The following is a 12,675-nucleotide window of genomic DNA, read 5'->3' on the forward strand; positions in this document are numbered from 1 at the left end:
TATTACAAATCACTTTCGGTCAAACTAATCTGGGCCCAAACCCATTACTTAGAAAAACAATACTTAAAAGCTTTAAATATGGAATGTCTTGATTATAGGTCTTCCATATCACAACTATTTTGTTTTTTCACTTACTTAACACAAAGATTGTCTAGTCAGGGGTGCTAGTATTTCTAAGTAGCTGGAGAATTCCATTCTTCTCTGTATCTGAAACACATTTCTAGTATAGATAAAAAGGTGGAAAGAAAGAGAACTATCAGAAAAAATGGGAATGAGAGGTCAGAGGTTCAAAAAGTATCTAGATCCTGGAAGAGGAGTCAGCTTTTGCCGTTTCTTGCTATATTTTACTTTTTAATGTGTTTCAGTTTTGTGAGTTGTTGGTTTGGGCTGTTCTAGAACTCACTTTGCCTATTCTTTGAAAAATAAAGAACTTATTATTTTCATCATATCCCTCTTTTTAATTTGCTATGCTCATCCTGGCAATCTGTCAGCTGGAGATAAATAAGTTATTTGGAAAATTTCAGCTTAGCTGGTGCTTTCAAAAATATAAAATTTCTTATTTTACTTTTAATATTCTTTTGTGTGACTCAAACATTGCAATTTTAAAGCTTTTCCTTACTTTGCACCTGAATCTCAGAGTTTTTTCTGAGCTCAAATGTACCAGCATCCTTTGCCACATGTAAGAAGCTACAACATAGGGTACATTCACACTGAACTCTTAATGTGGATTGAAACAGCTTGAAAAACATAGTGTTTAAATTATGCATGACATGAATGCATGCCGAAAATGAATTAGAGGCCCTAAACTGGGATAAGCAAAATGAGAGTGCCCTAAACCACATTACACGGCAAAACTAATGAAAAGACAGGCACTCTGGTGACCCATACATGCACAATAAATCAGGGGAAGTTGAAAAAAAATCTGACTCCTTCACTGCCTTGAAGGTGCAGATATTGCAGATACTAAAAATGGGTCATGGCCAGCCTTTCTGGTGCATATAAGCACTACACATGTCTCAAGCCAGTTTCTGAACTTAAGGTGTAATCAGCTCTATGTGCAGATAATGTTCTTTTTGTTGCAACAATCCCACATTAAGTGGTCAGTGAAGATGTGCTCATTCCTTCCCTGCCCCCCTTTAGGTTAAACAGATATACAGCTGGGAATGTCACAAGTTAACTGATCTGGACTGCTGATGTACTTTATTGGTGGTTCTTTTAGGTAATTAATTTTGTGTCATATGTAAGGTCGTTCTGGTTCAGAATATTATATTATTATTTCATTACTTCCAAAATTTCCAAAGAGCATAGAAATGGCATCACAACAATGTCAGCCATGTTCTGTCCCCTAACAATTTTCCTTCCCAAAAGGAAGTGTCAGCAGGATCTTTCTGGCAGACTTACAGACTGTGATCCAATATGACCTGTGAAGCCCAGTGGCTCCTAGATACTAAATAAACCTTATCAATTCAAAAGTAAACAGTCTGGAGATAAAGTCATGGGATTTGTTGATGGCTGGCATGGAAGAGCCAAGGTCTCAAGAGATCTTGTTGCTGTAATGCAACTGATACCTCACATCTGTCTGCTTTTCGGTAATCAATGTGGCATTCAAAAGTAATTAAATATATAAACAAACATATAATTATGTAATCACCAGTCTCTTACTGGCAAATCTACTCCATTGTGTTCTAGAAACTGTCTTGTTTATTTACTAAATTTACATTACATCACATTACATTATTCCACTAATAATACTGCTCAGTTTTGCTGGAAATTGTATTTGGTATTTGAATGGGGATTACAGACATAGTCTGATATAGGTAACTCTTCCTAGAATAGTTTGGGAGTACCACCATAGAATTTCACATAATTTTGAGCACCTAAAATTATCCAAAATAATGCTAGGGATGTGCTCCTTTGTTTTGGGGGAGGTTGATGCTCATGTCTCATTTGCCAAGATCAAAAAAGGACTCTTACTAAGGCTTATGAAAGATGAATGAGTGCAAACTAAAAGGATATCTCGAGAGTAAAAGAAGAGTCAATAGGGAATGCAAAAATAAAACAATTATTGCAAGGAAATCAAACCAACCTTTGTTGGCACAAGCCATCCATTTAAGGTTATCAGCAAAGGCAGCTTCTCGTCCTATCAGGTAGGTAAAAATGCGAACCTGAAAAGAGGAAACATGATTAATATCATTCCTCTATAGACGTGTACCTCAAGAACATAACTGAACTAAAGTGATTAGTAGACATTAAACAAGTTATAAAACACCAAAATATAAAAAAAATGAGTTTTCTAACGTGTAGCAGTATAGTCATAAGACAAACATATGCTGGTTAAGATCTGCCAGCAGAAGAGCCAAAAAGGAAACAGAGATAAAAGTTAATTCTACTGAGGCATAACACACAGCTACACAATATGGAAATTTGTCCAGTTGTTCAGACTTAGTATTGTAGATTATTCTCTTGGTATGAAGCTATCATTTAATTAGGTAAACCAATTATTACTGCAGATGTCAACATACAAGACAATGTACTGACAAAACGTCTGACTCTTAAACACATGAATTCATATATGAATATATTCTAATGAATAAAAATATATTGTTTCAAAGTCCCCACACCCAGTATATTAGAATGAGAAAGTGAAAAGCACTCCACCAAAGTCTCTGTTCGTGAGGTAGACACCAAATCCTTTTAAATATATAAGAAAATTGTCCAGACTTGTAAAATTAAAATCATATTTCAAGGAAATGTACAGTTCAACTGCCCTAATAATTATTTATTTTAGATGTCATTTTTATACTTTGCTTTTCCATTAATATGTTCTAGGAACTAAAAAAAAGCAAAATAAAACAAAAATCTTGATTTCTTCTGAGGGGGTTTGCCATTTCTTTCCTCTGAGGCTGAGAGAGTGTGAGTTTCCCAGTGGGTTTCCATGACTGAGAAGTGACTGAAATTGTGGTCTTTGGAGCCATAATCCAACACTCAGATCATGACACCATGCTTGTGAGGCATATTCTTTACGATAGCTGTTAGAGGTGTTGAAACTTTATATATTTTTTGGAGGGTGGGATCGGGGGTTGCATGGCTAATTGTTTTACATTGTATTTAAAATAAAGAAAGCTGTTAATACTCAATTTTTGTTTTAAATTATTCTAGTGACATATACACAGTTTATTTTACTCATCTTAATCTGTAAACCAATGAAAGAACATTTTATGAGTGTTTACATAATTTTAATAAATCAAGGTTTGGTTTTTTTCTAGCAGCACTGGCATTGGGATGCAAGAAGGGTGTGAGAAACCCAGACTATATGTATACAGTAAATACTACAATAAAGCATGAGCTGAGAAAAAATGGGATTGTATTGTAGCCAATCCCAATATAGCCTTGTGCTGTTGCATCCACCATCTTTACTGATCGTTGATAAGCAACTAAACAGAGAGAAAAGCACCTTCCCCCAGCAGGGTAAAAAACACCCTACATTCTGTCAAATGTAAATCATAGAAAAGGAGGAGGGTGCTGAAATAGGGATGCATTTTGGAATAAACTTTACATGATATCTAAAAGGTTCAAATGTTTTTGTTTACTGAAGCAAGGTTTACCTGATCCTATGTAATGCAATTGACATATTGTTTAGTTTTGAATTAAAACTTTAAAACATGTTGAATTGTTCTTCTTTTTTTGTGATGGAGGAAGCTATCCTTACATTAATTTTTTCTCCGGTACCAAATAACACATGTACTTTGTAAACTTTGTAAAATGAAGTATAACTGCAATGAGATGTCTCATTCTGACTAATACTAGTCCCAGGTTTATGTACAGTGGTTTTACTTTTGACCTTTCTCATGCCCAAGGTTCAATGAAAGATAGACAACTCAAAGGCTCTAAACGGATCTGGAACTGTTTCCCTTTTATCATTTGTTCAATTATCTATTGAATTTTCAAACACACCAATTATCAAAGTGTAAAAATACTTTACAAACCTACAAACAATGAGACAATGACTGGAAACTCCACATAACAAAAACAAAACAAAATAAATAAATAGCACATAGTAAAAAAGAATGCAACCATACAGAAATGAAGTTCAACCAGAAGTAAGACAGAAGATTGCCAAACTCAAAGAACACTAAAAACAGTTTTAATGTTAGGAAATATACAATCAATATGATGGTTAAGAGCAAAATACAGAGGAAGAGAGAGTAGTTATCACAATTCGAAAAAAACGGAATAATTTAAAATAGGAAGACATTTTGTTGCAGTCTAAAATTCACTCTCATCCCATTATGAATGAAACATTTGAGCATTTCCCTCCCTCCCCCCCCCCCAATCTCTCAAAGTATTACATGAGTATATTATCTGATAAAAGCTTGGGAGGATATTTTGAAATGCTATGGGTTATGTTTATACCAGTGTCTATAGCTATGTTCCCTTGGATATCATTGCGGATCCTGCTATTCTTGTCACTAACTCTCCTTGTCTTTTCTTGTTAACCTTACCTCTCTTTAATTTATTTATTTACTGTATTTATACCCTGCCCTCTCTCACCCCGAAGGGGACTCAGAGTGGCTTACAAGTTATATGTACATATAATATATTATATCATTAGCATAGCACAATATTAGCATTATATATTACTATATATTGTACTATACCATTAAACTGTAATATTATTAGTAATATTACATTTAATATATAATAAATGTTATTATTTTGTATTATTAGTAGTATTGTATTACATTACATTACATTATAATATTAGTATCAATATTATCTGTATATAAAATATATTATATTATTACCATAGCACAATATTATTATATTATATTGTACTATGTTGTTGCTGGGAGGAGGGGCCCCCAACTAATGGCAAGTCTTAATAGTGTAAATTAATTTGGTGGTAAGAACAGCAATATTTGATGGTAACAACAACACAACCCAAACACAAAAGGCTCTCCTGATTAGTAGACTGGCTCCCTCCTACTCAGAGGTCAGTGGGATAGCAGTTAAAAATGGTGGGAGAGTCACTCAATGGCTGCTGGAGAGTGCCTGGATGGTAGGCTGGCTCCCTCTCACTCAGCGGTCGGTGGAATGTAATTTAAAGATGATGGGAGAGTCACTCAATGGCTGCTGCAGAGTGCCTGAATGGTAGGCTGGCTTCCTCCCACTCAGCGGTCGGTGGGATGGAATTTAAAGATGGTGGGAGAGTCACTCAATGGCTGCTGGAGAGTGCCTGGATGGTAGGCTGGCTCCCTCTCACTCAGCGGTCAGTGGAATGTAATTTAAAGATAGTGGGAGAGTCACTCAATGGCTGCTGGAGAGTGCCTGGATGGTAGGCTGGCTCCCTCTCACTCAGCGGTCGGTGGAATGGAATTTAAAGATGGTGGGAGAGTCACTCAGCAGCTGCTGGAAAATGCCTGGATGGTAGGCTGGCTCCCTCTCACTCAGCAGCCGGTGGAATGAATAGTGATTATCTCTTATTTTCACGTGAAACCCAATGTTTTTTGTTTTTTCTCTTCTTTTAGAAAGTCAAGAAAGTCAATTAGTAGCTTCATAATGCTACTAAGTATTCGTGACCAAAATCAGAATGAAAATAAAAAAGAAGTCAGTATTATATTTCTTTATCAAATGGGGGGGGGGGGGGGGTATGTGGTTCTAGTGATTTTACAAACCTGATCAGTTTGGCAATTTCTGCCAGATCCATCATTTTTGTAATCCATAAATCTTGAGTGGAAATTTCTTTTTGTTTCCAGTAATCACAAATAATGAAAAGCGCTTCTCCTCTTGTTTTGAAAATTTTGTATATTTATATTTAAAGTAAGTATCTTTAGGATCTTCATTCTTATGATAGTATATGATCATCCAATTATTCATCATGTGGAGTGGCTTATTGCTGTTGTTGAACATCTTCCTTATCCAGGTTCTCTTGAGGTTGCTATCTCTTCTTACCTTCTTGAATGTTCTCTTTCTCTTTGGTCTTCTGAACCTAGGTCTTTTTAAAATTTGTCATAAAAACCCTGGGCCTTCATGACAGATACTTTTGTCCTTTGTAAGATACCTTCTGGGTTTTCCCATAGACATCTGTAGCCTTTCCTCTTAAGTTTATCTGTCAGGAAAAAGTAATCTCTTCTTGCCTTTATTGTCTGAGGTGAAGTTCTCTTAATACAGCAATCCTGGTATTTATTATTTCAATCAGGTCTTTGGTATGAGCCTGCAAAACTTGGCATTGTAATTTTTTCTTGTAAACAACACAATCACATCTCTTGGAAGTTTATTCCTTATAGCATGTTGAGATTGGACTCTAAAGGTTCTATCAGTTTGAGTCTCGACACTTGCTCTGGTCTACTAAGGATTCCAGCCACAACTTCAGTTATTGCCATATCAAGTTCCTATACAGATTCCTGTATTTCTCTCAACCTCAACGAGTATTCTCTTTGTGCATATTGTGTGTAAACTCAATCCAATTTGCTATCTGTGTTCAGATCTGCTACTCTCTTTAACGGTTCTCTATGTAAAGGCACTTTTTGAATGATCCTCTCCCTTATCTGCACCCATTCTTCTCTTTAGACTTAGTTCAGATCTAGTGGTATTAGTGATGGGATTACAATTCAATTTATGTGTAGCATTTGTTAAATATTGGGAACATTTTATTGGCATGGTATTTATTTATTTACAGTATTTATATTCCGCCCTTCTCACCCCGAAGGGGACTCAGGGCGGATCACATTATAACACACATAGGGCAAACATTCAATGCCCATAAACACATCAAACAGAGACAGAGAGAGACACGCAGAGGCAAGTTAACCTTCTTCTGAGGGGATGTTCGATTCTGGCCACAGGGGGGAGCAGCTGCTTCATCATCCACACTGACGGCACTTTCTCATACCAGGTCGTAAATTAGTTAATCTTGCCTCCCCACTTTTTATAAGTGGTACCTTATCTCCTACTTGATAGATGCAACTATCTTTCGGGTTGCTAGGTCAGCAACGAGCAGGGGCTATTTTTTATTTTTAATTGACGGGTGCTCACCCCACCACGGGCTGGCCTCGAACTCATGACCTCATGGTCAGAGTGATTTAAGGCAGCTGCTCAACAGCTGCGCCACAGCCCGGCCCCTGGTACCATGTGTTGCAAATTTATGTTTAAATAATTTACAGGCTCACTAGTATTAGCCTATCTGAAAGTAAAACATTCAGGTTATAAAAAAGGATTTCTAGTGAGTTCAATTAATAAAAGCATAATTGCAGTAAACAAAGTGAAAGAAAAGGGAACAAGTGACATTAGATTTATATTCAAATAATGACATGGAAATCGCTTTCAATGTTTATCTCTGGAAGACTATGGAGAGTTTAGCAGAGGAGTGTGGCTATCATATATTATTGATTGAAAAATTAACTTTTCTTCTATCTGGGGTAACTGTCTTTTTCCACCAAGCTTTTGGGAGGAATGCAAATAGAATGCGGGGGGGGGGGCGGGGGGGGGAGACACCTTCCAAGCCAACCAAATCAACCCTGGAGATCAAGCGAGTGATGGATGTGGCAGCCAAATCACCCTCACATCCCTGGAAACAATAGGCTCAAATATACTTTGAGCAGACATTGCATCGGTTACAGTAACCTATACATAATCAAACAACAACTATGTTCCTTATTTTTAAAAGAAAATGAGCACAGCTACAATAGAGAGGGAGACAGACTAAAGTTGCAGCAGACTCAAACAGACTCAATGTAATTAGAGGCAAACAGTAAGAAGGAACTGGCAAAATCACCTGTGAGTACTCCTTATCTAAGAAAATCCTATTACATTCATGAAAGTCATAAGTCAACAGGCAACTTGAAGGCATATACACACAATCACTTGCAACAAATGATTGTTAAGAGTGCATAACAAAAGGGTCAAGTCTAAGTATGTTTATGTGTTGTTTAGTTTGAATGTTTTTAATTCATAATTATATATTATGTTTTTAGATATGTTATGTGTTGCTTTTATATATGTCTGGCATTGAATGTTTGCCATTTATTATGTTGTAAACTGCTTTGAGTCCCCCTAAGGATAAGAAAACCGGTATAGAAATGCAATAAATAAATAAATGAACCATTACCTACAAAAACCCTATGCAAATAATGAGGTCACATACAACAAAATGAGGATATCTGTAATGTAATATGAGGTATCTATAATAATAACATTCTTAGTTTTCTAAGATTGACAATTATTTTTTCATGTTATTGCTACCAAATCACAGACAGACAGATGGAGAGATTAAATATGTCAATAATATGTAATCTTTGCTTGTTCGTTTCTATTGCATTATGGTTTGCCATGTGGTTTGCAGAACTCACTTTTGTATTGTTTACAACTATTGACAAGTGACATGATTCCACGCCATTCAGTTCTGCAATAAATTGTAAAACTATTTTATTAACTTAAATCTCCTGGAGGCAATACATACAGCTTCTTAACAACCTTAGCATTACAATTTGCATTTAGGCACATTTTAAAGTAAAAAACAGCAGCAAGAATCCATCTCATGAACTATTCGGTAAAACATGCTTTATTTTATTTTATTTATATATTAATTTTTTTTATTCCCCGTCTCAGATTTCCTCCTGGTACTAATCGGCTGAAGATGAGGGAACACATCTGGTGGGCACTGAACAATGGTGCACTACAATTATGTTTCTTATACAAAATGGCAAAATCAAGGTCTTTGATATATATTTTTATGGAATAATTTCAAGCTGTGGATGGTTAATTCCATGGATGTAGAATCTGAAGATATGAAGGGCTGACTGAATATTATTGTTTACATTTTTGTATATGTGCATATTTTTTAACTACATACAGTTTTGGGAATGCCCCACAAGGTAGGACAGGAAATACAGTTGAGCCAAAATGAATGAGGGACTGTGATCATGCAAATTCCTCAGATATTCTTTGTACTTACTAACACCCATATTTTCGCAGGTTTAGGGGCACAAAATTCCACAAAAGTGGGGAAACTGCAAATTAAAAAAAACACCTCTTTCAAGAGGATAATTTCAAGTCCATCAAGCCATGAGTCCAAATGACCTGGATGGAAATTTTTTCAAATCTTGAGTTTTCTCAAAAACGTTACTAATACTTCATTTGGCTCATCAAAAATTATTTACCTCTGAAAAACAGAACCATCAAATCATTTTACAGAGCATCTTTTTGTTAGTCCCCTCCCTCCTGACCTAAGAGAGTGAAAATGTGGTTTTGTGATCAAGCCTTTGGAGAACTTATGCAATAGATAGATATGGAATTATGTGCAATGACTATTGGAATGACCCGAATTACGATTGTGGATAGCATGGTTAATAGTTAAGCATTGTTTTAAATGTTTTAAAAAGTATTAATGTAATTTTTAATTCTATTTTAAAGTGTTTATTTTAATTGTACTTTGTTTTAAGTTGCCTACTGTAAAGCTGCCATGAGTGCCCTGCGGAGTTGCGAAAGGTGGGGTAGAAATGTCATAAATAATAAATAATAGAGTGCATGTAGAGGTTAGAAAACTTGTCCCCAGTTGTTTTAGCCTACAACTCCCAGAAATCCCAGCCAGTTTACCAGCTGTTAGGATTTCTGGGAGTTGAAGGCCAAAACATCTGGGGACACACAGGTTGAGAACCACTGGCTTGGAGAAATAAACAATGGAGCAATCTACACTGACCATTTAATGTAGTTTCACACCAGTATTAAAGAAAGTTATATCCAGTCTTGGACCCCTCCCCATTCATCATATATTTTCATTACAATTATATATATGAGGGATATCTAGAAAGTAAGGTTTCAAGATTCTTTTAAAATACAAAGAATGAATATATTTCAACAAAACTTACATGGATCATAGCATAGGCACTACACCACTTTTCCACATAATCACCACCTGCTCAACACATTCTGTCATCCATGGGATGAGTTTCCTATGCCAGTGTCATAGAAGTCTCTTGCTAGAGGAGCAGCAAGAAGAGAGCCGGAACAGGGAGCAGGTGACAGGCAGAGGCGAGGAGGAGAGCAGCGGTTCCTCCTCTTCCTCCCCATCACTTTCCTCCTCCTCCTCACTATGGCACAGCTCATCTGGGGGAGGGGCTCGGCAGCTCGGGGACCCCCTCCAGCCAGGAGGCAGCCTTGGCCTTGCCTCTGCCTCCACCGCCCACTCCCAGCTCTGGCTCTGTTGTTGCTGCTTCCTCCGGCAGGAGACTTCTATGACACAGGCTTTATTGTAAGAATTCCATTCTAAACCAGGAAAGTTACTTAGGGTGCTGAACTAATCTAACAGCATCATGGAAGGTCTATAGGTGACTCACGAGAATAAGATGGGGTGGAAAAACAGAGAGGTCAGTTTAGGTAGACGTAGAGGAAAGACACTTCAGGTCACTCAGACTATCTAACCCTATTACAACTTAGAAGTATTATTCTACTAAGAAGTATTATTCTCTCTTCAGTGTTAAGCATTGTTGTATTTCCAACACTTTTGTCTGTAAGCCAATCAAATACCATATTTCACCAAATCTAAGGCTCACTTTTTCCCATTTTAGGGGCTCCAAAAACAGGGTACACTTACAATTAATGGCACCTTAGATTCACTGATTTGGGTTGATGTTTTTTAAACAAGGGAGGAGGAGGAAGGACTCTAGCCTCAAATGGCTCCATTTTTGTTTCTTTTTTTCTTTTTTAAAAAAGTCTTAAATACAAGAAAGGAGGAGGAGGAGGAGGAGGAAGGGCCCCATCCCCAGTGGTTCTGCCAGGCCTCCACCATTTAGTCTTCAGTCTTAGCCAGATGGCTGCTTATCATCTGGCTGATCTAAGTACCATTTCCTCCATCCCTTGCCTCTCCAAGGGGCCCAGAGAGCTTGTAAGGAAGATGCATGTAGATGAGATGACTACTAGGTTGAAACAAAAACAAGCATGCAGAGAAAATCTAAAAACATAGTCAAAAAATCTTTTTTAAATATTGAAGCTTCAAAATAAATATTGAAGCTTCCACCTTACATTTGATGGTACTTTAGATGGAAATTGTAATTATTGGGTTGATTTCAATTAAACTTGTAGCTGATTGACCAAAAGTAAATCCAATATTTTTAACAGTGTGTCAGCATATACAATTCTTTTCAATACCTGGTGGTCCAACAAGTGTATAAGTTATCTAGGAAAGCAACAGCTGGGTTATGAAGGATGTACAGGAGTTCATCAGAGGATATCTTTAATACAAAGTTAAATGGGGATTTATCACATTTCTTTTCTGTTAATTTTTTTGAGGAAAAGCAGTACATTGTTCTCTTAAACTATGTAAATTCATTGTCTACACATCCTGCTCTTCATTTGTAGCATATGACCCAGTGCTACAACAATGTGGAGCTCAGGTGTTTGGGAGACAAGCCAAAAATGAAATGTTTTTAATTTTCAGCCTTAATCCTAAGAGACCTAAAAAGACATACTATGCCTCATAGAGAGTATTCTCCATGGAACAGACAGTGTGCTTAAGCAGAAAGTTTAGTTTTCAATTGCAAAGGCTGTTTTATGTAACTTTGAAATATTGGAAACAAGCAATTGTCACCTAAAAAGTCTAATTTTCAACCCTCTACCCAATTGTGGATGTATTTCAGCTTCACATTTGCTTTTTCCCCTAGCTTCTTTTTGTATTCAGTACTGTGCCACATTTGTATTGTAAGCAATTAGAACAATTACTATCTAACTTCTTACATTCAACATTATCTCAAATCATTTTCATTTTTGCATCTTGCTTTAAATTAGATTTAAAATAATAATAATAATAATAATAATAATAATAATAATAATAATAATAATAATAATATGGTGACTTGCTTAAACCTGCAGCTGACAAAAGAAGGCTCATTAATCCCTGCTGGATGGTTTTGGAGGCCTTAAGTCACAGAAGATATTCAGTAGCTGGACAAGTTATAATTCTAATTACTCAGGTTTATAAGAGAAAAAGGTGGGACTTTGGCATACATCTGCTTAGGAAAATTCTTGAGTTCTGGTAAATTGAGAGTATGTTGTCTAAAAAGTCTAAAAATGTTAGTAAAAAAAAACCCAACCCAAAACCCTGGGTTGACCTTTTCATGGGCCAATGTACCTAAACTCTTATCAAAAAAAAGAAACTACCCCCTTCCCTGAGTAGTGGTAAAAGGCAAGAGCTTAGGCTGTCTCAGGAGAACCAAAAGAAGGGCTGGCCCCTTCTACTCTTTCTGTCATTCCACCACTTTTTGAATACCTGGATGGGGAAATGGTAGTGGTAGCAGGGGTTGTCCCCCTGAAGTGGTTGGTGCTTTTCTTTATCATGGAATGAGTCTCTATTTATCCACACATCAAAATCCATAATTTTGGGCTCAAAAACCAGACCTCAAAATATACGTGAGAGGGACTTATACATGAGGATATACAGGAGCCCAAAACACACAGGGAGACACACATGGACCAGAATACAGTATCAAATCAAAGTTACTAAAACAACAGTAACACAGGTGTATTGGGCAGCCTAATACACCTATATTTATTTTATGTTGATCAAGCAGAATAGATAGCATTCAGTTTGAATGCTTACTAAGCCAGTGTTATCATCTTCCCTCTTTACTCCACATGCTTCGTAGAAGCAAGATATTATGTGGAATGAGGTAGAGACATTCA

At 36.6% G+C, this 12,675-nt stretch overlaps 1 protein-coding gene across 3 annotated transcripts in view; it reads right to left on the reverse strand.

Moving 5' to 3' along the window:
• The window catches only part of cacna2d3 (calcium voltage-gated channel auxiliary subunit alpha2delta 3), a 713,907-nt gene that overhangs the window by 243,269 nt on the left and 457,963 nt on the right, over nucleotides 1-12,675 (reverse strand). For all 3 annotated transcript variants that reach the window (XR_010002615.1, XM_062969910.1, XM_062969909.1), the window contains exon 12: nucleotides 2,087-2,165. Coding sequence is in view for 2 of the 3 variants with exons in the window: in XM_062969910.1 (XP_062825980.1) it covers nucleotides 2,087-2,165 (79 nt within the window). In the remaining variant the exon portion in view is untranslated. The remainder of the gene's footprint in view (nucleotides 1-2,086; nucleotides 2,166-12,675) is intronic.

Source organism: Anolis carolinensis, chromosome 2 (genome assembly GCF_035594765.1).
Source record: "Anolis carolinensis isolate JA03-04 chromosome 2, rAnoCar3.1.pri, whole genome shotgun sequence".
NCBI lineage: Eukaryota > Metazoa > Chordata > Lepidosauria > Squamata > Dactyloidae > Anolis > Anolis carolinensis.